The 27,210-nt window shown below is 51.0% G+C and overlaps 1 protein-coding gene across 3 annotated transcripts in view; it reads left to right on the top strand.

The window, feature by feature from the left end:
• PAX5 (paired box 5) overlaps positions 1-27,210 on the top strand; it is a 169,893-nt gene that overhangs the window by 72,077 nt on the left and 70,606 nt on the right. For all 3 annotated transcript variants that reach the window (XM_045840506.1, XM_045840507.1, XM_045840505.1), the window contains exon 7: positions 24,929-25,058. In XM_045840506.1, the coding sequence (XP_045696462.1) occupies positions 24,929-25,058 (130 nt within the window). The remainder of the gene's footprint in view (positions 1-24,928; positions 25,059-27,210) is intronic.

The following is a 27,210-nucleotide window of genomic DNA, read 5'->3' as shown; positions in this document are numbered from 1 at the left end:
AGCTTTCAATGAAAATTAGGCAAGAAAAAACACAGTCTAAAGGGACAACATAAGCATTAGAACTAGACTCAGCTGTGACACCCATTTTAGAATTTTTAGACGGAATTTAAAATAACTGAGATGGATGTATGAAGCACTCTAAAGGAAAAAAGTAGATGGCATAAATTTTATGCCATAAAAGAATAGATGAGTCATGTTCGGCAGAGATATGGAAACTGTAAGAAAAATCAAGAGGAAATGCTAGAAGTAAAAGCACAGGATCAGAGTGCCTTCGATGGATTCATCAGTAGATTGGACTTAGTCCAGGAAAGAATCAGGGAGCTTGAAGGCATGTCAATAGAAACTTCCCAAACTGAAATATAAAGAGAAAAAAGAATGGAAAAAAACAAAAACAAAATAATCCCAAACCCAAAACCACTGGAACAGAATATTGCAGAATCGTGGGATCATTTTAGAAGGAATAACATATGCATAATTGGAATACTGGAAGGAGAAGACAGAATGAAGAAAAATATTTGAAATATATATGAGACCTTTCCAAAATGAATGACAGATACCAAACTACAAATACAGGAGCTCAGGGAATATCAAGATAGTATGATATCTGCACCTCTGCTATTCAAAAATCAGAAAACCAAAGATAGAGAAAATAAAAAGCCAGAGGGAGAAAAACCACCTTACTTATAGAGGAACAAGGGTAAGAATTACCATGAGTTTCATGAGGGACACCATGCAAAGAAGAAGAGAGTGAAGTGAAATACTTAAAGCATTGAAAGGAAAAGCCACCAACCTAAATAGAAATCTATATTTTGGGAAATTATCCTCTAAAAGTGAAGGAGAAATAAAGACTTTCTCAGTCAAACAAAAGTGGATTGAATTCATGACCAGCAGACCTCCCTTGCAAGATATGCTCAAGAATATCGTTCTTTAGGGAGAAGAAAAATAATATGTCAGAAACTCAGGTCTACAAAAAGAAAGGAGGGGAATCGGAGAAAGAATAAATGAAGGTAAAATACATTCTATGATTTTTCTTTTTCTTAACTGATCTAAAAGGTAACTGTTTAAAGTTATAGTAGTAACAATGTATGGGGTGATCATGACATGTGGATAAATGAAATGAATGACAGCAGTGTCACAAGGGCAGGGAGGGGCAGGACAGGGCAGGAGACGTGGTTGCTGCAAGGTAGTTTTATTTACTTGCAGCAAGTAAAGGAGACAGGGGATTCATATCCAAAGCGCAGCCTCCCCAAAGGGAGGCTTAGGCATTGCTCATATACACTATTCAGTCAATGACACATTGATTGCAGTTGGTTAAGCTTATCTGGGTTGGATTGCTGTCGAGCTCATCCTGTTTACAGTTGGTCTGCAAAGTACTGTGCTCCATTTTAACATTTAGCAAGAATAGCATTTAGTAAGAATGGCCAAGACCTTGAGACTTTTGTCCTATCTCACACTTTTAGAGGATGCAGACAACTCTAGGGTCAGGGTAATGGGATTGGTGATATTATTTTTTTCAGGGCAGATAGCTTTATCTACTTGTTGTAACTCACAGGAGTTCCTGGCAAGAGCTGGCTCATCAGGATGAGGGTGCGAAAGGAAGGTGATGAAGGGCTATGCTCAGAACGAGTGCAGGGGTTTGAGGTCTTAGAGCTGGGCCAGTTCTAAATGACAGGGTAAGGTCTCACTTGTGGCCATCCCCAGGGCAGGGACTGGGGGGTGGAGATCAAGACCAGTGGAGTGAAAGAGGTGTGCTCAGTGAGGTCCAGGGCAGTGGAAGGCAACAGTGGAAGGTCCCCAGGACGGGGGCATCCGTCAGGAGGGATGGAGGCAGTTATTGACAGTATGAAGGGACTGGCTTGGGCAGGCGTCGGGGGTTCTGAGGAGGAGCCTTGGTGGCAGAATGGTGTGGTGGAGCAGTGCCTGGAGTTGGTGCTGGGAACAGTGATTCCGCAGACTCTTCCGTCCCTCCCAGAGTGCCACAGGGAGGAGAGGAAGGCGTGCTTCCGTAGAGCGGTCTGGGAGGCAGTGCAGCTTCGTGGTTACAGCACAGGCTCCCAAAGCAGCAGCTTGTGACTTGGACGCCTGTTGTTACTTTTGAGCCTCAGGGGAGATTATCAAAATAAGTGATTGACAGCTTACCTCAGAGCCTGTGTGGTTCTTCCCGGGTTCCCGGGCTTGGGCGTGCTAGTCCCCATCATGCCCCTGACAAACGTTAGCTTCCTTTGGGTGCAAAGTGCTATCTGAAACTTGCTTGAACTTCCCACTGCTTTCACCTCAGTTTTCTCCTATGTAAAATGGGGTAATGACAATTGTGTCATTTTGGTGGTACAGGTTAAATGAGGTAAACATAAAAAGGGTTTAGCCAGGGATCCAGCCCATAACAGACAATCGATAAATATTTCCTTTCTTGTTATTATTATCACTAGCACCAAGGAGTATTTTTGCCACAGCTGAGGTTCCGCAGAGCAGAGAGAAGAGGTCGTGGTGGGGAAGTGGTCAGGGAACTCCAGGGGAGGCAGAGGCTGGCATTGCCGGGAGGGAGGGGTGAGAGATGGTCCAGAGGCGCTGTCGGCCCTGCAGTGGCGGAACACTTGAGCTGTGGAGTTGCCAGGAACTCTCTCCTCCCCGGGCGCTCTCTGCTTTCACTGTCTGCCTGGCTACAGAGTACACAGGCAGATGAGCTCGGGCTTGGAGGGGGGATCCCATTAAAGTAATCCAAACAGCAATTTGTACCACTTTTAGTACTTCTGCCTGAGGAGCTAAGAAGTGTTTGTAATAAATTATTAATTCCGGGTTGTATTACAAGAACTTCCCCTACAAAGAAGCAAGTTAACATTTCCGTGTTGGTGCAACAGAAGACAGGAGTTCTCTGGCCTCCTAGATTTGTCTTGAAGCAGGAAGGGGGCATCCGAATGCAGACTCTGCAAGTTCTGAGCTTGCGAGTGTCCCTCTGGGGAGGAAGGGCTGGGACTGCCCGTGTCTGGGACTGTGCGCTCAGGGATGGCTGCCTCACACTTAGCCTGTCTGGGGGGACTCAGGCCGCACTGCACTGGTCACTCACGTTGGCCATGTGGCAAGGTGGTTCAGAGCAAGGGCTCTGAAGTTTCCTGGTCCTGCCTGCAACCTGGGGGCTGCACCTATTGGCTTTGTGATCTGATCAAGCTGCCCAGCCTCACTGAGCCTCACTGAACCTCAGTTTCCCCATCCACAAGAGGAAGATGGGGATTCTAGTGTGGCCCTCTCCGAGCTGGTGCAAGGACAGAAGGGGAGGTTCATGAGTGTAGGCCCTTGGCCTACACTGGGAGCACTCAGCAGGCGGCATTTATCATCATTTACATCCTCAGAGAATGCCTGGGTGATGCAGACAAGACTCCTGTCCCCACAGAGCTTAGAGTGTGGGGGCTGCACAGGAAGTGGGTGTGGAGGAGGACGAACAAGGGGGTGCCAGGAGGAGAAGCAGAAGAGCAAAAGCATGGAGGCCTGTGCACGTGTCATCAGGAGAGGGGGCGTGGTTTCAGGGGGCCAGACTGTGAGGGCTGATGCCCCTGCAAAGCCTGTTTAACAATACACATGCACGCAATACTGTATCCAGACAGAGATGCAGTTAACTACTTTATCAGTGTTACTCATGTAACCCTCATAACAAACCCTTCCAGCTTGGTGTTTATTTTCCTCACTTAAAAGATGAAGAAAGGTATAGTGGGGCTAAATGGTAATGGGAAAAATACAATAAAAATTGTTTAAAAAAGATGAGGAAGCTGAGGGGATGATACTTGATCCTCTACAACAGGGGATGTCAAACTCATTTTCACCAGGGGCCAACCTGGAGGTTGCCTTCAAAGGGCCGCATGTAATTTCAACTCCTGAAAGTTAAGGAGGAGTTGCATTTCTACAGTCCTGAGATTACATCTGGCCCTTTGAAGGCAACCGGGAGGCTGATGTGGCCCCCGGTGAAAATGAGTTTGACACCCCTGCCTACAAGGTTTAACTTTTTTTTTAAATATTTTATTTATTTATTTTTAGAGAGGGAAGGGAGGGAGATAGAGAGAGAGAGAGAGAGAAGAACATCAATGTGTGGTTGCTGGGGGTTATGGCTTGCAACCCAGGCATGTACCCTGGCTGGGAATCGAACCTGGGACACTTTGGTTCCCAGCCCGCGCTCAATCCACTGAGCTACGCCAGCCAGGGCTAAGGTTTAACTTTTTTTACATTACGTTTGCCTGGCAGGCAAACCAAACACAGTGGGTCTGGTTACACAGTGTGATCTTTACCGTCTTTGAAGTCTCCGAGCTTGTCACTGTGGGTTGCTGGAGGGTGAGGATTGCGTCTGGAGCTGCCGGGAAGGGGAGCGTGGCTGCCCTGAGGGACACTTAGGAACAGGTGTCGTCATTTATACAGATTTTTCTCAACAAACTCATTTATGAACAGAATCTGGGTGTCAAGTCATAGCATATGGAACAACTCCGGAGACAGCCTGTGCTGCCCGAGCCCTGGGGGCTGCACTGTATTCACAGACTCCTCTGCTGCCAGCCTTTCTCTGGGCTTCCGATCCCCTTTAGAACGGGTGTTTGGGGTTTGGAAAAAGGGAGCATTTCCCTCCTGTTAGGGTCCTGGTCATGGCTGACTCCTCCTTTATTCCTTGTGGTTTGGGAAGTTAGGAGCTAAGGAGCAGGAAGTGGGCCTGGGGCTTTCGAGTTCTGTTTCGGACGTGCCTGTTAGTAAATAAGTTGCCTCAAGTGTCTCCTGGGGACACCTCACAGCTCACCAATGAACCCTAATATCGTACCATGGACTTGAACTGCCAAGGGCCCAGGTGAACCTGCGACCTATCGCCAGCACCTGGTTTTCTCTTCCATGAGCCAGGGGTCAGAAACCTGCGTGTGTGCTGGGGGAGGGTGGGTGAGAACAACTCAGAAATGCTCACATACAACCTTGAAAGATGAGCCCTCATTGCCTTGGAGAAGCTCAGCTACAGGAAAAAAGAACCTTATTTTTCCCGTACTTGACATTGGCCATTAGATCCTGTAATATAGATTTGGGCCATTCACAGGTAGATTTGGGGCCATAATCTCTAGCTGTTTCAACCTGGCGCATGTAGGCCCAGGTTGTGGCTGGCTCTGGGGAAGTTTGTTTTCCAAGCTCTGTAAGCTGCAGTCAACTGCTTGCATTTCTCCAGATCTTGAATTGGTTCCCAGTAACAGTTACCTGATTAAAAAAAAAACTCCAGCTGGCCACCTGGGCACTGAGAGACACAGGAGTGCTCAGAGCGGTGCCGCCTACAGTGGCAGAGGTTCCAGAGTTTGGAGCGGTGGGTGGGGCCGGGGGGGAGGTTGGATGGGGCACCTCTGTGAGCCTTCTGATAGAGCAGTGCAGGTTTCTGCAATGCTCTGCTCCCCCGCGATTTGCTTCTTTTGGGGAACGATGTGTGTGTTGCACCCTGAGGCAGAGAACTTGAAGTCAGATACCCGCCAGGTCAGGACTGTGCTGTTTTAAAATTACAGAGCGTTTATGTTGTGCCGAGCACCGGTCTGAGCACTATGAGTGTGTTGACTCATTTATCCCTTGCACAGCCCTGGGAGGTGGGGACTTTTAGTGTCTGCATTTTACAGATGAGGAGACCGAGGGACAAAATGGCGAAGCAGCTTTGCCGAGGTCCCGCAGCTGGTGAGGGGTGGCGCTGAGGTTTGAAGACCGGCTCCTCTGTCTTGTTCAAGGTGCAGCCGAACAGCTGGACCAGGTGGTCCCACGTGCCAGAAAGAATGGCTGTGGGCCAAGTATTCTAAAGTTTAAAAAATCTAAAAATAGTTCTTATTTTTAGGATCCGTTTCCCAGGTTGGAACCAAGTTATAAATAGCTATCTATTTTAACCAACTACCCAATTTGCTAGATGGATTTCACTTTGGGAGGCAATGGAAGCAGCATTGACTGAAGCTAGTTGTCCAGAGGCCATTTTATTTCCTTTGTGTTTTAATGACAGAGATGGGAGTGCGGCCACACCTGCCCCAGGTATCTTCTGGGACCTAACCCCTGTGTCAGTGCTAAATGGAGGAGAACTCGGGGTCTCCATGCCCCAAAGAGCTGTCTGGTGGCATGGACCCCAAACAGTGTTCTGAAGACGTTGTGTCCCTGCTGCAGGGAGTTGCTCCTCTTGCCTGTGTAAAGCTTCAGGCTCGGTCCCTGTTGGACGCCCTCTGTGGGCGTCAGCACTGCTCCGGTGCAGCCTGCACTGAACTGTGGGCATGGAGTGGCTTCCCTCCTGCCACCCGCTAGGCGTCAAAATGCTTCCCATTGTTATAGTCGGGCTCAGAGCAGCAGTTGTTAGCGGGATTGCTTGGAGGATGTATAACCTGTGAGTCTTCTGTGTATCCTAAAATTATTCCCAAATAAAGTCACTTAATTGGGTAACCCTCATATAATCCCCTTCGAGTTACGTTTACCAAGTTGCACTTTGGGGGTGATGCCGGAACCTGCCTGAGGAATGCGCCCTAAGGGACCAGCGGTGGCCGTCACCCCTGGGTCTGGAGGACAGCCATGATTTCTCAGCCTGCTCCTTAGGGAGGGCCTGGGAGAGCCCTGGCCGGTCCGGGAGTCGGTAGGGGAACCTATGAATAATGGACGGTCCGAATCTCATGGGTTCCATGAAGTAATGCAACGTAAGAGGTTTCTCTTTTCCAGCTTGCAGCGAGGAGGGCCAGGTATGGCCTCTCCTGGAGCAAGTTCATGAGCCTGTAGCCCCTTTCTTGGCCTTGAGGGTGTGGAGAGCATGGAGTGTGAGAGTGTGGGCTCTGGAGCCAGACTCTGGGCTCTGGGTTCAGTCCCCACGCTGCTGCTACCAGCTGCGTGGTCTTGGGCAGCTCCCTGGGCCCTGTTGAGCCTCAGTTTCTTCACCTGTGAAACGGAGGTGGTGAGCACTAGCCTGCCAGGGCTGTGTGCCGTGGAGGTGAGGGTGCTGTGCGGCACAAAGCCCCAAAGCAACTGAGAGCCAGAGAGACGGAGTCTGTGCCTTCCCTTCTTCCAACTACAAGCGTCACTTTTCTGAGACCTGAGCTCTGATTTGGACCCACCTGTTTCCCTGTGGTGTCCCTTTGAGCCAGTCTTTTCCCCTCAGTGAGCCTCACGTGTCCACCTGGAAACTGGTGATTGAAGATAGCCCGAATCCTTTCCAACTCAGACACCGCCTGGCCCTGTGGGTCTGGTGTAGGAGGCTCTCGGGCCTTCTCCTGAGCTGATCGGTGGGGTGGGGTCCTAGACCGGGGAATACAGGTGTTTGTGCATCCAGTCCCCAGCCACCAAGCACACTGCCCGGGAGACTCGCACCAGACATGCTGGGCAATGCAGAGGTACACGGGGCAGCCCTCAGGACAAACGGGGTCCTGAGGGGCCCTGGGCAGAGCTGCAGCCCTGCTCCAGTCCAGGCAGGACATGCTCATTGCCCTTACCTGAGCAACACTCTTATTTTTTTATTAAAAATAAATTTAATAGGTAGTACAGGGAAATGCTAACATTTTAGATAATATCAAATGTATGCAGTGAAAAATAGGTCTCCTCCTTACTCCTTTAGCTCAGTCACCCAGTTCTCCTCCTGGGAGGCAACCACCAGTTTCTTCCATATTTTTTACAAGTTTACATACAGTGCTTGGGGGAGGATAAGGTATACATGTATATGGGCGTATTTACATATATGTATATATCCCCCCTTTGAACACACACAGTATGCCTTGTTCTATTTTTACTTTTTTCCTGTAATAGATATTTCCTCATGATTGTTCCATCTCATCCTTTCCAACAGCTACATAGTATTTCGTTATGTGGGGTGTCGTAATAGGAGCCCAAGTCTCCTATTAGCTGCCTCCAATCTTTTTCTCTTTCAAAAAAGGCTGCAGTGGGAGTCCTCTTTGTGTCATTTGTGCACACGTGGGAGTATCCTTCAGGATAAACTCTCAGAGGTGGAATGGCTGGATGAGTACACCACAAGCCTTGTGAGTTTTGAGAGCTGGACCCCTGGGGTCCAAAGAGGTTCATCACGGGGCGCGGGAAGACCTCGCTCCCCCGTCCGCCCACACGGTGTATTAGCAATGACTCGTGGCTCACCTGATGGAAGAAAATGATACATGCTGGTTTGAATTTGCTTTTCTGTTATATGAATGAGCTCTGGCTTCTTATTTTTTTTCACATAAACTTTTTATTTGTGAATAATTTTCAATTTGCAGAAAGTTGTAAAGATAGTACATAGAGTTCCCACAAACCTCTCACCCAGTTTCCCTGCTGCTAACATCTTCCGTAACCACTGCCCACTTGTGGAAACTAAGAAACTGACGTTGGCACGATACTGATGATGAACCTGCAGACTTTGTTTGGCTTTTGGGCCCAGGTTTCCCGTTTGGGTGAGGGCGAGGTGAGGGTGGCGCTGAAGGCAGCTTTGCAGGAGCCTCAGCCTCCCAGGAGGTTGCACGCGTCTGTGGTTGACGTCATTCCCAGCCCGGCTCAGCCTGGACGGAGCAGCGGTTGCTGCTTCTCTTCGTTCCTCTGGGGCAGAAACGCTGTTGCGGTTAAATCACGCATAGGCCCTTTACTGCCGACCCACGGGCATTTTCCTAGCTTTTGGTTTTCCAGGAGAGGGAACTGCATGTGCTAAGGCACAGAGGCACGAAATTCTAGCCACTTTAGAATAATCCCGAGGACACAAGTAGTGCTTCTAACAAAACGAACACATTATGGAGACAGCTTAAACTAACAATGCGGCTGTCAGTCCCTCCTTCTGCCTCCAGGGGGCAACACCGCCGCTGCTTCGGTGTGTATCTTGCCGGACCATTTTCTGGGGAGCACAGACTTTTCAGGGTGCAGCCAGGGGTGAGGTAGCTGGCGATGACATTGGGCAGGTGTTGGGAAGCTCTCCCCTTGTTTTCTGGCTCATGACCTGAGGAACACTCATGTCCCTCGCCTGCAGACAGCACTTTATATGAACAGTGAGCTTCACCGCATGGCCTCGTTTGAGTCATAGCAGCTTCATAGCAGCTTCATAGCAGCTCCGGGCGGGGAGCATCTTATTAATGCTCTTCTTGGACAGGTGAGTGGAAGCTGAGGCCCAGTAGGGTGGGATGACTTGTCCCAAATCACACGGCTGGAGACTGAGTTGTACTTGAACTTGCTTCTGTTTCTTCCTGAAGGATAATAATAGTCCTATCAGTATTGATGGCAAAGCTTGACCAGGCAGGCACCAGTCACTCTGCGGACATTATCTCATTTAACCCTCGGAACAAACCCTGTGAGCTAAGTAACATTATTAGACGTGTTCCATAGGTGAGGGAGCTGGGTGAAGTGAAGTGGTCGGTCTGTGGTGGGTAGAGCTGGGGTTCTAACCCAGCTGCATCTGTTTCCTGGGCCCACAGGCTTTGCTGCTCAGCTCACCATCCCTGCCCCCCCCGCCCCTGCCATGGGGCTTTCTCTTGCCCCACAGCTGCCTTGCAATTCAGTTTAGAGTGTACTGGGCATTTTTACCACCACTCATAGATCAGCGGTAGCAGCACTTCTGTTCCTGCCTCATTCCTCCCTGGCCTGTGCCTCTGTCAAGCTCACCTTCATCTTGTTTTCAGGCTCTTCTCACCCACTCGCTACCTGGGCTCAGGTTCCCTTCCTCTCGTTGCACTGCTGTAGGTACAGCAGGGTGCAGAGCAGACAAACATGGAAAATGGCTGTCCTTAGGGAGCTTCCGTTCTCCTGGAACAAAGACGGTTTCTGCCCTGAGGCTTAGATGCTTCTTCTCCGATCCAGTTCTGAGTGTCCCTCTGCTGGGCCCTGGCTATTCTGCCCTCTTACTGTTTGCTTGGCCAGGGGCACATTCTGGTGTCAGTTTTAGAGGTCCTGCCTGTTTCCCCCTCAAGACCTGCCCTCCTCCTGCCGTGGCCTGGGGATGTGGTCGCGGGCTCGGGGCAGGTCTCTGGGCTGCCCCTGGGGAACCTCCGTCTATGTGATTTACCATGCCTCACCGTGCCACATGTCTTTAAAATTACAGTGCCCATTTCCCGCTGAAATAATTTCCACAAAGAGTAGTTCCTATTACCGCAAGAGGCGTGCAGACGTCATGATTTATTATTATTTATGGTCCCAAGGCCTTGTTTATGCAAGACGGGTTAGGTGCGTGCGATGGAAACGCCATTATGCAAATGACATTGAATGTCCTTACTGCGCCTAAATAATTTTTGTGTTGGACGATTAAACCTCATCTGTTATTGATATGGGCTGCAGTTGGGCTATTACAGAGTCCCAACAGTACTTACTCCCAGTAATGGGAAAATTGAGAGAGAGAGACCAACACAATTGCCTCAAGTGCGCCGTGAGGGTCTGCAAGGAGTAGGACGTCTTGGAGGCCCGCGCCGAGGGAGCCTGCAGACTCCTCTGGATAAATAAGGAAGGCAGCACCCGGCAGTAAATTAAGTCTTGCATTTGAGTGGGTGCCTTGGAGGATTTCCGGCCTTCCAGGGGTGTGATCCAGCTATCTGATTTAGTCAGGGGACTGGGCAGCCCCAGCCTGAGTCCCAGGGGTCCCCACAATGAGGGAGCTGCCAGGCTGGAGCAGAGGGTGCAGCAAAGAGGGGTGGCGGCTGAGGACACTGGACATCCAATCTGCTGCACCGACAACACCACGGCCGCCTGCTGCCTGCCGCCCGCCGCCCGCCGGCCCCTGTGTGCAGCCGCCAGCCTGAGCTCTCACTCTCGCTCCCGATCTCTCCCCTCTCTCTTTTGCTCTCTTTTTTTTTTGACACAGCTGTGAAGTCCCATTTTGATCAGTGTTGATAGCTTATGAATTCCAAAATTGACAAAATTTACAGAAAAATGAGGATAATCCATCTTCCTTAGTGGCCTGTCAGGAGCTGGCCATACTTCATAATCTCCAATTACAGATGCTATTTTCCGACATTTACATGCAGATATTAGAACCAAATGAAAATGAGAAACAAAGAGAGAATGGAAATGCAGCTATTTATATGTATAAAAGGCAAACAGGTAAATTCGAGATGTTTAGATTGGATTTGGGGTCCCTTTAGGAGGCTGGAGAGAGACAGCCTTGAGCACGTGGGGTTTTGGAATAGAATGGTGAGACTCGTAGTCCCACCAGGCCTGCCCTTGGTCTGGCAGTTTGGGTTCAAAATGGGTCAATTCCGCTGAAACGGCTGGGGGACACTTGGTCTGGGTGGGAGCATGCAGGGCACCCCCCAGGATTTAGGGGGTCTCTAGGGATCACTCAGAACTCATGCTAAATAGGGGGACCACACTTATTTCACAAATGATTAAGTTTAGCACCTTCAATGTTCGTTTAAAGAAAAATGGTGTGCATGGGTGTCGGGGAGGCAGAAAACGCCACCTGAGTCAGCTCTCTCTTCAAGGAAAATTTCAAAAAGTTGAGTCCTCATCCTGTGGACCAGCGCAAACACTGCCCCTGAGGAGGGGACAGGAGAAGGTGCCGCGGCTGGTTGGGAGGGCTTCTGGCCAGGTGCACTGGGAGTTGCACCAATAAACTTTAAAAATGGGATATAAATAATAAAATTAATGGGGAGAGAAGGAGTTCTGATATATGGGTCATCCGCTCCCTTCTCCGGGCTAATCTGGCTGAGAGAGGAGGCTTTGTAATGAAAATGTTCTCCCCATAAAATTGAAGGGAGAACAGCCTTGTTGCCCTTGCAGCTGTATGTGGCACTGGCTTCTGGAAAGCCGGAGATATTAATTAGCACTGCTTTGGATTAAACTCTCCCAACCATGTCGGATGGCACGATTTTTCCTCTTTGTGAGCCTGACACGGGTGGCAAGGAGAAGTCTGCTTGGGTTTTTCCAGCTTACTATTATCACTGAACTTTTCTTTTGCTGGGGGATCAAATCTCTTTCTCTCCTGGAAATGAAAATGAGATATTTCAGGGTTTCCCTGGACAGTCTGTTAGAAAGAGGCTGTTTTGTTGGAGCAGGCAGAGGAGGTGGAGAAGGCTGAGTGGGGAGATGTGAACTTCTCTGCCTTTGGCTTGAAAGCTTTTGTTTATTGGTGTGAAGTCTCTTTGCAGCCAGCAGGTTTATATTATCTGCGGTTTGATTTGTGGGAGAGAGGTGAAGGAAATAAAACTGGGAGGTTACATCTAACATATTGCATGTATGAGAGAGAAAAAGGGATTGTTCAAAATCAAACCCAAACCAAACTATCACAAGTGTGTTTGTCTATATGTCCAACCTCAAGGCCAATGGCTTGCCTGTTTAAGTCAATTATAGGTATTAGCACAAAAGGGATTATTTATGCGTTGTTTCCAGGTACAAAATTCAAGCTTCACAGAACTGACACATAACTGCAAAGTGCAAATGTATTTTCAGTAATTAAAAGCAAGGGCTCTTCAGTCAAGTTAACTTTGGTAAAAAGGTGGGTAAACAGCACCATTGTTACTCTGCTAGATTTTTTTCTTTATTATTTACATTAGCTAAAATTTGGGTTTACAAATAATGGCTAAAACCTAGCCTAGGGTCTCCTTTCTTTAATTTCTGTTTTTTCAAAAAGCCAGAATGTCATCACCTTCAGCGAAGAACACGGGGCTTGAACCAAGCACACAGTCCGATGCCCGAATTTCCCTTCACGGTGTCCCGTGTTTTCATTTCTTTTTCTATTATTTTCCGGGAATGTTAAGATCAGTTGCTAGTGTTGACAGAAACCTGAGCGCCGCTGTCCTCTGAGTCCGTCATGTAGGTTTTCCTCCGAGTCTAAGTGGGGAGAATAAAGGATAGAGCTGACATCTACGACTAACCCCATCTGTGAACATTTTCTACGGGAAAGTTGTTCCTGAGCCGGGCTGGGTAGACAAGGGAGGGGAAGGGTGCTCAGAATGGAGGGGCAGCCTCGTCGCAGGTCGGAGCAGGCAGGTGTCCGAGGAGACCACAGAGCACACAAAGGTGACCTGGCCTGCAGTCGGAGTCCCTCATCTCTCTGGGCCCCAGCGCCCCAGCGCCCCATCGTGAGGCACTGGAGAATCACAGTGAGGCACACAGGCTTGGGGATCCGATGGCACCTGGGCCCTCTCAGCAGCTTACTCAGCAGCTCCGCCCTCAGCGTTCTTGCTCATGCTGGGATGGGGTCGGTGGTAGTGGCAGAGAACTGATGCAGAGTGGCGGCAGAGACCTTGGACTTAGAGTCGCACTGCTGGGGCTGATTTGGACACATTATTTTGGCCCTTTGTGCCTCATGTTCATTATCTGTAAAAGAGGAATCCTAATACTTATCTCATAGGGTTGTTGTAAGGAGTAAATAATGTGTTTTAGCATCGAGAACAGTAGCTGGTGTGGAGTAAGCGTCCAGGAAGTGCGAAGGATTCCAACTTGTCCCTCTGTGTGTGTGGAGTGCTGAGATGAAAGCTGGTTGGCTCTTTTGAATTGCAAACCCAGGAGTTCAAGTCAGCCAGGGGAGGCTGGCCTCCTCAGCTTGCTTTTTCTGGTACTTCTCTCACACAGTTTCTGTTTGGCCCCAGCAGACCTTGGTGACAAAGTGGGTCCTCTCTCCCAAGGCTGCCTGTTTACCTTTGCAGAACATTGCCTGTTAGCAAGTTCTTTCTGATGGGGAGCTGAAGGGGCAGAGAGGTGGCCTTTGACCTGAAGGGAGAGAGAGAGGGAGACAGACAGACAGAATACATGTGTGCTGCGACTCAGCAGCAGCAGGCTGGGTGGTGGCGAGGGCCAGTCAGGCCCACCTCTCTGCCCCCACCCTACCGATCTTACAGAACGGAGGGAAGGCTTTTCATGTACAACCCCCCAGGATAACCTTCTGTGCTCCCTTACTGGGGAGTCTGTTCAAAAGAAAGTGAACTGTGAGCATCCTGGGATGCCCCCTATACTCTCTTATCAGCTTGGGAGGGTCCCTTTGCATGTCCCCATGCAGTCCCCTTGGTAGCCAAGAGGCCTGCACTCCTTTAGCGGGGTGGATCTCTCTACCCTTCTCTCTTCCTAGCCCTGTGGCAGGATGGCACGGCCAGGCCACACCATGCACCGCCTGGAAGAAGCCGGTGGAACCTGGCTGCCCAAGACAGAGCTTTGGTTTGGAACTCCCCCTCCTCTTCTCCACACCAGGATCTGCAGCTGCTCATCACACAAGCAGGCAGAGCCTGAGCAGAGCCTGAGCTCCTAGTCAGGGAGTCCCCCTCCGTCTCCCCCACATGACTTCCCCCCACTGCATCATCTTATCATTCGGGAGCCATGGCGATCCCGGCTCTTGTCAACAAGAAGAGGGGCTTTGTGCTCCAAGCCTTGCCGTTTCTTCTCCTGCATTTGGGAAGACAAATGCAATGCTCTGGGCCCAGGGCCACCTTCTCTTCCTGCTCTTCTTGCAGTTTTCTCAAGGTTCAGGGTGGCCCCGGGGTCCTTTTGCTCTTCCCCTCTGTTCCTGGCCCAGCCTCAGTCTCATAGGTCCTGCCCAGGCCTGCTGGTGGGAGCCGGCTTCAACCGGGCAGCGATGCTACCCACAGGAGCCTCCCTGGCTCAGAGGGAGGGCAGACGTGGTGCCCAATGACTGGAATAAAGTAGCATGGGACAAATGTCCTAAACAGAGAGTGGGGGAAATGTCATGGGAATTTAGAGAAGGAAATGATTTATTTCAGCCAAAGAGACTTACTTAGGAAAGTGTCCAGGAAGAGATGGCATTTGGACCGGACAAGGATTTAGACTGGGGCGAGGCTGGGAAAACGGCGAGCAGAGGCTTTGGGTGGAGGGGCACAAGGAAGGGTGTGTGTGCGGTGCGGTTCAAGCAGAAGGCGGTGTTTGGAAGTAGAGTAGACAGACCCAAGCTGAAGCAGGAAAAGCGGGTTGGGGTTTGGACTGGGGCCCATGTGCCTCGGGTCAACATTTCCGAACAGCAGTGGGGAGCTAGGGAAGGTTTATAAGTACAGAACATTCTGGTTTGCAAATAGCACATTGCTTAGGGCTGGGAGAAAAGGAACACTTAAAAAAATCATATGCAAAATCACTTTCCATTTCTAATGAACTTGTAGTGAGCTCTGCGTTAACTGTGAGAACAGCAAGAGTCAGCCAGGTGATGAGGCCGCAAGAAAAGCAGAAGCAAGTTTTTTATGCCCCAGCGAGGGAGTGCAGAAGGGAGGAGTGGAGGACTGAGACCCTTGCGTGGGATTCAGGTGGGGACAGCACCGACATTTGTGGCTTGGGAGGATGTTTGTTGGAACCGGATCCCAGAGAGCACAGCTGAGACTCACATGGAGAGGCCTGGGGAGGCGGAGTAGCTCTATCTCACGGCCAGAGCCGTGTGGCCCTGGAGCGGCTGCCTCAGGAAGTAATGAGTTCCCTATCACTGGTGGGATTCAAGCAATCCTATGTAAAGATTGGCCTCCACAACCCTTGAGCTCCTTTGGACTCTGAGATTGGGGCTCACTAAGATTTTCTTAGTGGCTGGGGGGAGGGTAGGGGCGCAGTGGGGTTGGGGCTCCTATTTAGTCATCACTGGAAAATTTTCTCCGACACAGAAACCACACTGTGTGACTTCAGTCTCCTCTCCTGGGCTTCCCCTGCTGTTCCACACCACTGGGGAGCGTGTCTGGCCTGTGCTGGGAGGGTGTCTGGCAGGCTGTAAACTTTGCAAATCTCTTCCTTGGAAGCCCCTCGATTCCACTGTAAACCTTTTGACCCGGGCATGCACAGGTCTGGGTAGCCAAATGAGTAGAGGCTCTGTCCTTTACACTTGTGGTCCCTTCAGATGAATAAAAGCACCTTGATGTCACTTGTCCTCTCAGTGACCCTGGGAAGCACCTCTGGTGCCGTTGGCAAAGCCAGGCCATCGTACCTGTCCCAGTGCATTTGGTTCCACAGGCATTTATGTTACATCTGTTTGGTGCTGGGCACTGAGCCAGGAGTGGTTGTCACAAAGATGAGGGAGGCACAGCCCCACCCTCATGAAGTTCATACTCAAGTTGGGGGATGAGGGCCCTAAACAATTAAGTGTACAATGTAGGATGCTAAATGCAGTGGTAGAGATTTGTCCACTTTGGTGTTCTAGGTACACAGAAGAGAAGAAATCAGGGAAGGCTTCCTGGAAGTAGAAGGCCATTCAAAATCTTTAGCAGTCCCCCCCACTCTCCTGGCCAGTTAATACTAACAGCAGCGCTTTGTAGATTATGGAGTACTTTTGCAAATATCATACATAGTCCCTCCTTCAGCAAACATTTTTATTTAAGTTTAATTAATCTTTATTAGTTTTTATGGGGGGGAACCTCGTTTTTTTGATTTTTATTCTTTTTAAAAATTAAACCTAACTTTGAGATCTTTGTAGATTCACATGCGGCTGTAAGAAATAATATGGAGGGATCCTGTATACACTTATCCAGCTTCCCCCAATGATAACATCCTGCAAAATTATAGTACAAGTTCACACTGAGTATTGGCGGTGATAGACTCATGATACAGAGTGGCTCCATCACCACAGGACCCCTCCTGTTGCCCTTTTCAGTATCTGAAAAGTGTTTATTTATATGTCTGGCCCCAAGAACTCAAAAAATGGGGACTGACATTCTTATCGGCTCCTCTATGCCTTCCCACGCCTTGGTGAGGTAGGCCATGTACCCTGTTGCTGCAAATGAGAACAGGAGTCCAGAATGTGAGGTGCCTAGCCTAGCTCCATGGAGCGTGCACTTGGCCGTGTCAGACTTGACCCCTGTCCTCCTGGCCCCAGGGCTGGTGGGCTTCCTCAGTTCTCTCCTCCCCCCCGACGGCTGCAGGAGCCTGTATTCGGGGGCCTGGGGAACACGGACAACATCTCCACCAGCCACGGAGTGTAGTCTAAGGCAGCCTCAGCCACATCAGGCAGAAACCCATTCCATACGGTGGGGTTCCCACCTGGGCATGGTCTCCACCTGGGCAGGGCACAGTCCCCGGTGAGGCCTCAGACCCAGAAGGGCCCTGACAGTTCTGGTCCATCTCCCTCATCTGACAGACGGTGTCGCCAAGGCCTAGAGAGGGGTGACGTCTGCCCAGGTCTCCAGGCTCCCTGCCGATCAGTATCACCCACTGTAATCAAGACAGAACTATTCCCTAACCTATGCTTTGCAGGTGCAGTTTTTGTGTACCCAGGCCTGAACAGCGTGGAACCTTCCTCCTTCTTACTTTATATTCAGAGCTCTTTCCCTAGCCGGAGGAGTAGAATTCGGTCTGTGGCAAGGGAGCTTCCCAGAGAGGACGTTCCAACCTCCCACCCTAAGTGAGCTTTCCCCTCGGGGCTGGCAGCGAAGACATCTCCAGATTCACTTCCGGTGCAATGGCCTGGCACTGAGCTCGGGGCTGGCACACCTGGGCCCTGCCCCCAGCCCTGCCTCTGCGTCTGCCTTCACCCCAGGGCCCCCAAGGATCTAATGGCCTGGCAAGGGCTTTGCAGCCTGGAAAGTGCTGGGCAGACGAGAGACCTGACGCTCCTCGTGTCTGGAACCGTGGAGTCCCTGAAGATGGAGGGATAATGGCCTTGAAAAGAGCAAATGCCTGGCTGTCCTCAGCCTCTTGGGTCCTCTCGTTGTTCCACAGGTGCTTGTCGGACAGCCGATGGGCGCCAGCACGTGGTGCTGTGAGTCAAACACAGGCTGTTTGGGTTTTGTTTTTTTTTTTCACTTTAACTATGGAGAATTTCAGAAGCAGATGGAATAGCCTACCCACCTGCTGAGCACCCTCACCTAGACCTGGCGATTCCCGACTCACCCCACTCTTGTTCCATCGACACCCCTGCGCTGCCCACACTCCACTTTCATTTTAACAGCTTTATTGGAGTACAATTTTTATACCATAAAATTCACTCATTTGAAGCACACCGGCCAGTGGCTTTTAGTGACCTACAGCAGCACCAGCACCACGGTCTAGTGCTGGAACGGTTCCGTCCCTCCACGAAGACCCCTCGTGTGGGTGCAGTGTGGACCCCTGCCCCCGCCGCCCAGCTGCAGCCCACCCCGCCCTGCTTCCTGTCTGCAGATTTCCCAGTGTGGACACCCCGTGTCCATCCGGCTCCTTTCACTTAGCGTGCTGTTGTGGTTCATCTGAGACGTAACTTGCCTCAGTGCTGTGTTCCTTTTTATTGTTGACTAGTATTCCGTTGCATAGACAGCCTGCATTTTGGTCACACCACTTTATTGTGAAGCCAGCGCCAGACATCGGAGTGATTCATCTGTGGATATTTCAGAATGACTCTTTACAAGAGAAGGCCTTAAAAAGCAGAAACGTGATACCATGATTGTTCCTCACAAGTTATCAAATTCTATAATGTCCTTGAATACCTAATCAATGTTGTATTTCCAAATGTTTCATTATACCATAATGTATTTTTTAAAGATTTTGTTTATTTATTTTTAGAGAGAGGGGAAAGGAAGGAGACAGAGAGGGAGAGAAACATCAATGTGTGGTTGCCTCTCACATGGCCCGCACTGGGGACCTGGCCCACAACCCAGGCATGTGCCCTGACTGGGAATCGAACCAGTGACCCTTTGGTTTGCAGGCTGGCACTGCGAACCAAATCCAGTGAGCCACACCAGCCAGGGCTATACCATAATATATATTCTTTATGTTTGTGTTTTTTCCAGTTTGTTTGTTGGAATCAGGGTCCACATTGTAATTCACTGATGTGTCTCTGAGTCTTCTCTAACCTATAAGACCTCCTCCAGCTCTCTTTTCGTGCCCTGGTATTCATCCGTTCCAGAGGGAATCTCTGCTGTGTCATGCGGCCAGCTGTAGAGGCAGAGAGCAGCAGGGGTGGCGGGAGACCTAGAGATCAAGTGTAAGTCCTCAGACAGATGGGGAGGCAGAGGTCAGCCAAGGGAGAACCCTGCCCACAGAGCCCTGTCGCCCCCTGGCTGCCTCAGGCATCCAGATGCTCTGCCCTCTCAGTCTGAGGTCATCAGGCCAGGCCCTGGGGACGCGCCTGTCACACTCCAGCTTTCATCTTCCTCTGGGTAGGTGTGTAGGCAGGCAGGTGTCTGGTCCCTCAGGATGGGAGTGGTTGGCCGGGCTCTGGCCCGGCTCCCGAGGCCACCTGAGGCCCAGCAGTGGGCCTGAAGGAGCTCAGGAGGTGATGGGGAAGCCTCGTGGCCCAAGGTGGCCGCCTGAGGCAGCCAGCCCTGCAGCCTCGCCCCCGTGCTGCCCCGCTTCGTGCTGCCCTTCTTCTCACGTGTCTGTGTTTCTTCTCTCCTCCATGCTATGGCAGTGGTGCCCCGTGCTGAGGAGACAGTACTTGGTGCAGCCCCAGGCAGTCCTTTTCCAGGTAATCTCCTAGGGACCCACATGACATCCAGCATACACTCTCCTGGGGCACGCGCCTCCTTGAGTCCTTTCTAGGATTCCTTAACCCTTAATGCCGCTTAGTTTCCAAAGTGCCACCCTTCTCTTTTGCCTTCAGATGCTCACAATCACCCTGGCAGCAGGTAGCGAGGGGCTAGACTTGAATCTCATTTTATTAATGAGGAAAACTAGGCTCAGAGAGCTCAGCTGGCTTGCCTGAGGTCACACAGGTGACGAAGACTTGGAGCTGAGGCGAGGACCCCATGTTATTGCTCCTGGTTTACTGTTCTTTCCACCATGGGGTCAAAGGATCTAAATGCAACAGATAAAATCGAGCTAAGGAAGTCCATTTACCTCAGTTTCCCCTGGTTGGGAAAGATGACCCTGAGTATCTTGCTAGCTCAGACATCTGGAGCATGGTGTCCATGAGGAGGGCGTGGTGTTCTTAACCTGGAGGTCTCACAGGAATCTGTGGCAGTAGGCAGAGAACTTTTATCCAACTGGTTGCATTGGAGTGGACAGTCTGTGAACTGCTGACCTCAGTTTCTCTTCCTGGGTCACAGTCAAGGACAACAACAGGGGACCCTGATGGGAAGGGAGCAAAAGCCCAAAATGACATCCTAAGAAAGAACTCCAAGAGCTCAGAGAAGTCGGAACTGGAGCACAGCTATTGCCTGTGACTGTGGGTGGCCAGGGGTGGGGAGAAGGGGCTGTGTTCACGAGTGCACGGGTGCACCAGCACACACCTGCGTGCCCATGTGAATTCCTGGGGTCTCTGCACCCCACTGCTCAAGCCCTTGGCTTTCTATAACCAGAAAAAGAGGCACCAGCCATGCTGTCTCTTTTCATTCACTCTTCTGATCCTTCTTCCTCTTTCTTTTTCTGTCATTCTTTCCACGTTTCCCAGCCTCTGCTCTCACGAAGGACTTGAGTTGTCTTGCAAAATAAACAACCACAGGTATCTAAGTTAGTTAAGGTGGAAAAAAGTTAAGAAATTATGCAGAGGAAAAGGGAAGATCATTGCCCCAGGTGTCAGCAAAGATGTAGTTGTGGCAATGGCACACTGAATTCAACTGAGCTTCCTGGCAGCCAAAGCAAAAGAGGGATATGTAGTGGTTTCCAATGTTCCTCTTGTTCAATCAGAGACAAATTAACCATTCATCAGGACAAAAAAGTGTTTCCTGGTAATGAATTATAGGAGGGATTGACATGAAATTCAAATATTCTAATGGCCATGTCTCCAGGGGTTCAAAAAATTCCTTTGTATGGCTGTTTTCTTCATTGCCTCTAACCAGTGTTGAATGCCTGTCATTCCATCACAGACCAGAGAAGACATTTCTCCTGGGGCTTTAACTAATGCCCTACAAGGGACATTGTTTTCTGGTCACCTGACTTGATGAGAAGTAGAGGCAGAAGGTTAGTGTGTCACTTGGAGCTGTTGTGGGAGTACGCCCCAGTTAATTTTTGAAGGTTGCGGCTAACATCACGCCGATGGACTATACTTTCATTCATTCAGCAGCACTTAGGGGTGTTTCACATTCCATACTTTCAAGGCAGCTGAGAGGAAGATAGACAAACGTTGTGTATGGTGGGGTGATGGAGGTCTGTGCGAAACGCAGTCGGCTAGGGAAGAAGCGTAGACAAGGACGTTATGATTTCTCTGTAGCAGTGGGGCCCTGGAGTGGCTTCATGGAGGAAGTGGCATTTGAGCTGGGTCTTGTGGACACGGTAGGAGTTCACTCAGTGAACGCTTGAGATGGGCTCTCCGGGCAGAGGTAGCACAGTGCCTGGAGTGCCAGGGAGCCCAGGATACTGGGGAGAGTGCAGTGGCCTGAAAATCACAGGCAGTTCAGAGGGACAGACATTGATGAGAACTTAGGGAATAATCACACGTCAGGACTAAGTGACAGACAGCATCCCCGACTCATGCGGAGCAGAGTAAGAGCTGCGGGGTCCCACCAAAACCGAGACTGGGCTCCAGCCAGCCCTGCAGGGCGAAAATGGTGGGAGCCACAGATGGGAAAGGGCAGTGAGGGCTGGTCCCCAAGTCCTGTTGCCCCCTGAGCTCTGGCTCTTTGGGAAAGTTCACTTTACCTTTTGGCAGCCAGGGGTGGTTCGGCCCTGGACTTTTGGACCTTCCACCTCATGTGAAATGCAAGTTGAAGATTTTGCATTTTGAAAAGATGATCCAAACTCAACCGTTGAAGTGACTGGACAAACTTTGATGATGAATTTGTTGACAAAAACAAAATCCAATAACAAAAAGCCCTTTCTATGTGGACATTAAAGAAATTAAGAGGCAGGGTGCCTCCACTGGCCACCCTCTTATAATTTTCTCAAATCCAGGATGACTCTCCTTTTTTTGGTGGGGAGGTGGGAAGTGGCAGCTTTCTCTTGCAGACTCAGCTGTGCAGACTGGAGTCTAGGGAGGAAGAGGCGTGGCAGTGGGGTGGGGAGGGGTGCAGGGATGCCAACTCTGGGCTGAGATGCTACCTGGCCCTCCAAAGGGTCACTCATCCACTGTTCATCCCCATGTTCACTGTGTGAGCTCCTCACAGCAGAATCCCAACTTACTGACCTTTCCACCTTCACCTCTTCCACTTCTGCCTTCTCCAGCTGTTGGCATAGGCCCTGCTGCTGGGTCACTCCTGTCCCCTTATCTCGGAACCTTCTTGCAGCTCTTCTCAACCTTGGGGGTCGGGGATTGCTCAGACTCGGGTCAAATGCAGCCTGCCCCAAGAAACCTTTCCTGACTTCTTCCTGCCCCGTCTAAATTCATGGCTTGTGCGCTTATCCCTCTTGGATGGAGCTTCTGGGACCTCGTGTCTTTTCCCTTGGGGTCTGTGCATGAAGGCCAAAGCACATGTCTGGCCTTCACCTGCCATGTTGCACACAAGACAGGCTCAATAATCGCTGAGCCGCCACTGTGCTCAGGCCTCCATGAGGCCTCGGACACTGGGAAACACAGGGAGGAGGGATCCCAGAATCCCGGAAACTCCAGGAGACGGCATCTGGGAAGAGAACCTTATCAAAGGCATTTTGACCTCCCCATCTTTGCACATGGCAATGAACTGAAAGAACTGCTTCTGGCAAGCCTGACTTCCAAGTTTCATCTTTGCAAGCTGGGAGGCTGACACCCTGACCAAGTCCCATTCTATGTGTGCGGACTATTCTATGAAGTCGAGGCAGAGGCCTTTTCCCAATAGGTCCCTATGGCATGGAATGAAGATTTTGCTGGCTGTAGCCCATAGCAAGATTATATTTTCATCTCCACGTAGTACACAGATAACCACTTCTATGTGAAGCCAAGATTCACAAACAGAACTTATTCTTTCTATACATGAGACCCTTGGATATTTTCTAGTCTATTCTAATGTCATTTTTTAAAATGTTGGTACTAGCAAACTGATTTCATGTCTGTTAATGGGTCAGGGCATACTGTGGTATGAAAATAATTAGGGCAATTATCAAGACTATAAAGTCAGATGGACCTGGGTTTGAATCCTGGCTCTGGCACCTGGAGATGTGTGATTTGGGCAAGCCATTTCCCCTCTATAATAGAATTCTCAGTTTCTTCATCTGTAAAGTGGGGATAACATAGAACCTACTGCATGAAGTGATCATAAGGATTACATGGGACAATACAGATAAAGCTCCTGACACAGAATCAATGATTGATAAATGTGAGCTCTTGACATGGTTGTAAAGGTTATGTCCTGGCACCACTTGTCAGGGTCAATAGAGAGAAGGCATGACTCTCACCTCTTGGGGAAATGGTAGTCAGGCAAGACTTCCTGGTGGAGGAGGCGTTGGAGCAGGGAGGCAGGATGATCGGAACCCACTACTGTTCTCACGGTGACCGAGGACCCTGTGTGAGTATCCCAGGGCTGCTTGTTTCCTTTCCGTGAAGGGCAGACTTGTCCCCAATTTGGCCAGACTCAGGCTGCCCACAGTAGATGCTTTTGCCTTTCACAGTTAGGTCTCCAGTCCACCTGGAATTGATTTTTGTGTCTGGTGTAAAGTTAAGATCTAATTTCTTTTTTCCCCTTGTTTCTGAATGGATGATGGGTTACCCTGCACCGTTTATTAGAGCCATCCTGTGCTGATTTGTACGGCACCACTCTCATACATCAGGTTCTACACATGCACAGACCAGTTTCTGGACTCGCTTCTGTTTCATTGGTCTATTTATCTGTCCCTGTGCCAGTCCCCACTGTCTTAATTACTGCAGCCTCATAGCGATTCCTGATGTTGGGGAGGCGTGTCCCTATCTCGTCCTCCTCCCTTAGAGGCACCTGGGCTGGCTTCAGGCCTGCGCTCCTCTCTGCGTTTCAGAATCAGCCTCTGCTGGAGATCGCTGAAGGATGCCAGGAGCTCTGGACCTCAGTGAGACTCCATCTCAGGGGCTGCGCCCGCAGCACCTCCAGGACTCATGGCCGCCATCCTCCCTGGCTGGCCTCTGAGCTGCCCAGGGAGCACTTTCTAGCTCATTCGCAGGGAAAAGCGCCAGCGGTGCGCCTGAGTCCGAGTCCCCTCTGCCTGCCCCTCACCTAGTGGCCCCTCCGGTTTCCCTCCCTGGGGCTCAGCCCTCGTCATCCTACCCAGGTGCTTACGGCTCCTTTCAGAAGACTGCTTGCTTCCCTGTCCCTGTCTGCCAAGGATATTAATTCTGGACAAACAGGGGTGTGTCTTACATTGACGATGCCAGGGTCCTGGCAGGAACTCCCCACGCCAGAGGCGTGCACAACTAAATTCTTTGGTTTAGGCGTTTGCAAACATTTTCTTTACCTGAAAATAGGTCCGGGGGTTGGGTAGGAGGAAGAGACCTGTCACTCATGCTTATAAATCAGTCTGTCCTTGAATGGGAAGACCCGGTGGCATCTTTGCAGCCTTCTTTGGAGACCATTCTGGCAGGGGCTTGGATGCCAAGGAAATGATTCACGGCAAGCTCTGCTCTCCTGACATGGCTTGAAGGGAGGAGCATGACTCACGGGCCAAATGCACGTGGTTGGTACGGCTTGGTGAACAGATGTATGCACCTTACAGTGTTTAGCCTACAGGTATTTACACACTTCCAGAATCCCCAAACACTGGCCAGACCGTCCGTGTGTTTGATGTACTGGATTTGGGGTGAGAGGTTGTGGTGAACCATCCCCTGCACTGGGACTCGGCCCTGTTGGCCTTAGGCAGAGCCCCCCTCCCCTTGGGCCTCATTCTACCCATCTAGGAAATGAGGATTTGGATTGGATGATGTCTCATGTTTCGGTTAATCTTGTTTCTGTGACTCTGTGTCTGCGGTTTAAGAGCACAGAATCAGCAACCTTTCTTTCCAGCTTTTTGGCAACAAGGCTCTTATGTCTCCCTCCCCGCATCGAAGAGGATGGTTGTCTCTGGTGGCTGGGGCTGGGCAAGGGGAGCCTGCAGACCCCGGAGGAGCTGGGTTTGAATTCTCGAGAAGCTGCACTGAATTCCGCCCACCCCTTCTCCTGGGTAGGATCGTCAGTGCAGCACCCGGGTGTTCATGAGCCCCCTGGAGGCCTTGGCCCCAGCTCGGCAGCCCAGCTAGGTGGCTGAGCCCAGAATGTGGCGGTGGCACTTGAGTGGGGTGCTCTGGAGCCTCGGTGCTGAGGTGTCTCTGTTTTGTTTTCTCTTTCAGACCCCTGAGTATTCAGCCATGGCCTCACTGGCTGGAGGGCTGGACGACATGAAGGCCAACCTGACCAGCCCCACCCCTGCTGATATCGGAAGCAGCGTGCCGGGGCCGCAGACCTACCCCCTTGTGACAGGTGAGGGCCCCTGGGGTGTGGGGGCTGAGTGGCAGGGAGAGAGAGAGGGGGAGAGATTGAGAATGCCTGTGTGGAGGGAAGAGTGGCTTCCTGGTGCTTTTGGACTTGACCGGTCAGTTTTGTTTTAACGAGGTTATGAGGTCCTGGAACAGGTCAAGCAGGAGACTGCTGGGGCCAGGGGTTGTGGCTGCATTGAGACATGGCTGTAGATGAAGACACGGCTCTGATGAAGCTGGAGGAGAGCACATGCCACATGGACTATGGGCTGGTGTTGGGGGGTGGGGGGCGTGGCAGGAAAGTCTCGTGTCAAGGGGGGCCGGCCCATGATTTCAGGATCCTCTGTCTGTGGGGCTGAGCGTCCAACAGTCTGGGACTTATCCCCCTCTGGAGACGGGCAGCCCTGGTCGGCTCCAGCCTCAAGGATGAGTGGGCCTCCTGGCAGATTGTCGTTGGCATTTCAGATTTCCAAGCAGAGGTCGAGTCCTGAAGGGCTGGAGGGTGCTTGGTGTATGCAAAGCAGCCGCCTCTCTGGAAGGCCCAGGGCCAGCCCCTTAGAGCTGTCCATGTAAAGAAAGATAAAGAGTCTGGGCCCTGGAGGTCCCCTGCTGGGTTGGAGGTTGCCATTGACTAGCTGTACAATCTTGAGTAAGTTATATAAGAACCAGGGGCAGTGGCTTTTTATTTCTAAAGTGGGAATGACAATAGCACCTACCCCATAGCATTGTAATGGTTAATGCGTTAATGCCTGCAAGGTGCTTAGACTTTTGTCTAGCTCCAGCAAACCCCCAGTGCGTGACACTATTATTATTTCTCAGAGCCCTTGCATGGTGGCTGGTCACTGCTGGGATCGCTGCTGCCGAAGGGGCTGGATGGGAAGGGCCTGGATGGGAAGGGCCCAGATGGAGTCCCCTCCCTGTTCCAGCAGTGCCGGGACAGACTCAGCTCTGGAGGCTGTCCAACCTGGCAGGTGGGAGGCAGTCTCTGATCTGTACAGATGGACAGTGGGGACTGGTGGTGGCACTCAGGCCAGAGCCCCTGGGTCCAGCCTGATGTAGCAGGATGTCCTTGCAGGCTGGTAGGCAGGACTCAGTGATTAGTGACTGAGACAGGTATTCTTAGACATGCAGGTAGGTTGTGGTTGTATCAGGGAAGCTGAGGGCTGTGCTCGAGTTAGAACCCTGGGGACGGGCAGGAAGAGACGAGGTCACAAAGCAGGGGCAGCCGTGCTCCAAGACCGGGGCTGGCAGGTGTGCCAGCATGGCACTCCTGGGGCTCTGGCAGAAGCAGCCAGGACCCTGTATACAGGTATGGGCACCATGTGGGGATCAGTCAAGTGTCAAGAGCGACTTAGGGTCCTGTCCGTCTGACATGCAGCTGAGCCTGCAGGTGGGGAAGTGTCTCCAGTGGGGCAGCGATGGGGACATGGGGAGCCTCAGTCAGCGTGATATCCCACAAGGTACTCTCCCTGGGTGTCACAAGGGTCCATGACAAGACCTCTAACGCCCCCCCCCCCCCGCGTTTTATATATGCAGAAATCAAGTCTCAGGGAGGCACAGTGACTTGCTCAATAGAAGGGATGAGGGAAGAAATTGGAGCTGGCCCTCAACCCTAGATCCTGGTTCTTGTTGTTTTCAAAGAACTATACATAATGGGGGGTGGGGGGTGGTGAGGAGGGTAAAGTGGAAAGCAAACTAGTTCATTACAATAGTAACTGGCTTTATTGAGTAGTTACTGAGTAATGGGTGCTCTGCTAAGCGAACTCCTGCTACCCTCAGAGGAACCCTGGGTGGTGGGTGCTGTTGTGTGCAGGTCCACTTCGTAAACAAAGAAACGGAGGCCTTGGGGCAATCACAGAGCTGGCCGGAATTCGCAGCCAGTGCGTGGCGAAGTTAAAAATGGATCCCAGGGCCTGCACAGCTGGCCACCCTGCCACACAGATAGTCGGGGGCTAACCCCAGAGCTGCCTCTTCCTTGCTGTCTGGCTTTGGACGCATCTCTGAGCCTCAGTTCCTCTGTCTGTGAAATGGTTCCGGTCTCTCAGAGGCCCTTGAGGATCAAATGAGACCCCCGAAGGGACTGCTCTGCAGAGGGGTCAGGGTTCATGGGAAGCGTGGCTTTAGCCGGCTCACGAGAAGATCCTGTTCTTCCATCT

Source organism: Phyllostomus hastatus, unplaced genomic scaffold (genome assembly GCF_019186645.2).
Source record: "Phyllostomus hastatus isolate PE091 unplaced genomic scaffold, TTU_PhHast_1.1 phas_contig_34, whole genome shotgun sequence".
In the NCBI taxonomy this organism is placed as follows: Eukaryota; Metazoa; Chordata; class Mammalia; order Chiroptera; family Phyllostomidae; genus Phyllostomus; species Phyllostomus hastatus.
This window is presented reverse-complemented; position numbering and strand designations above follow the sequence as displayed.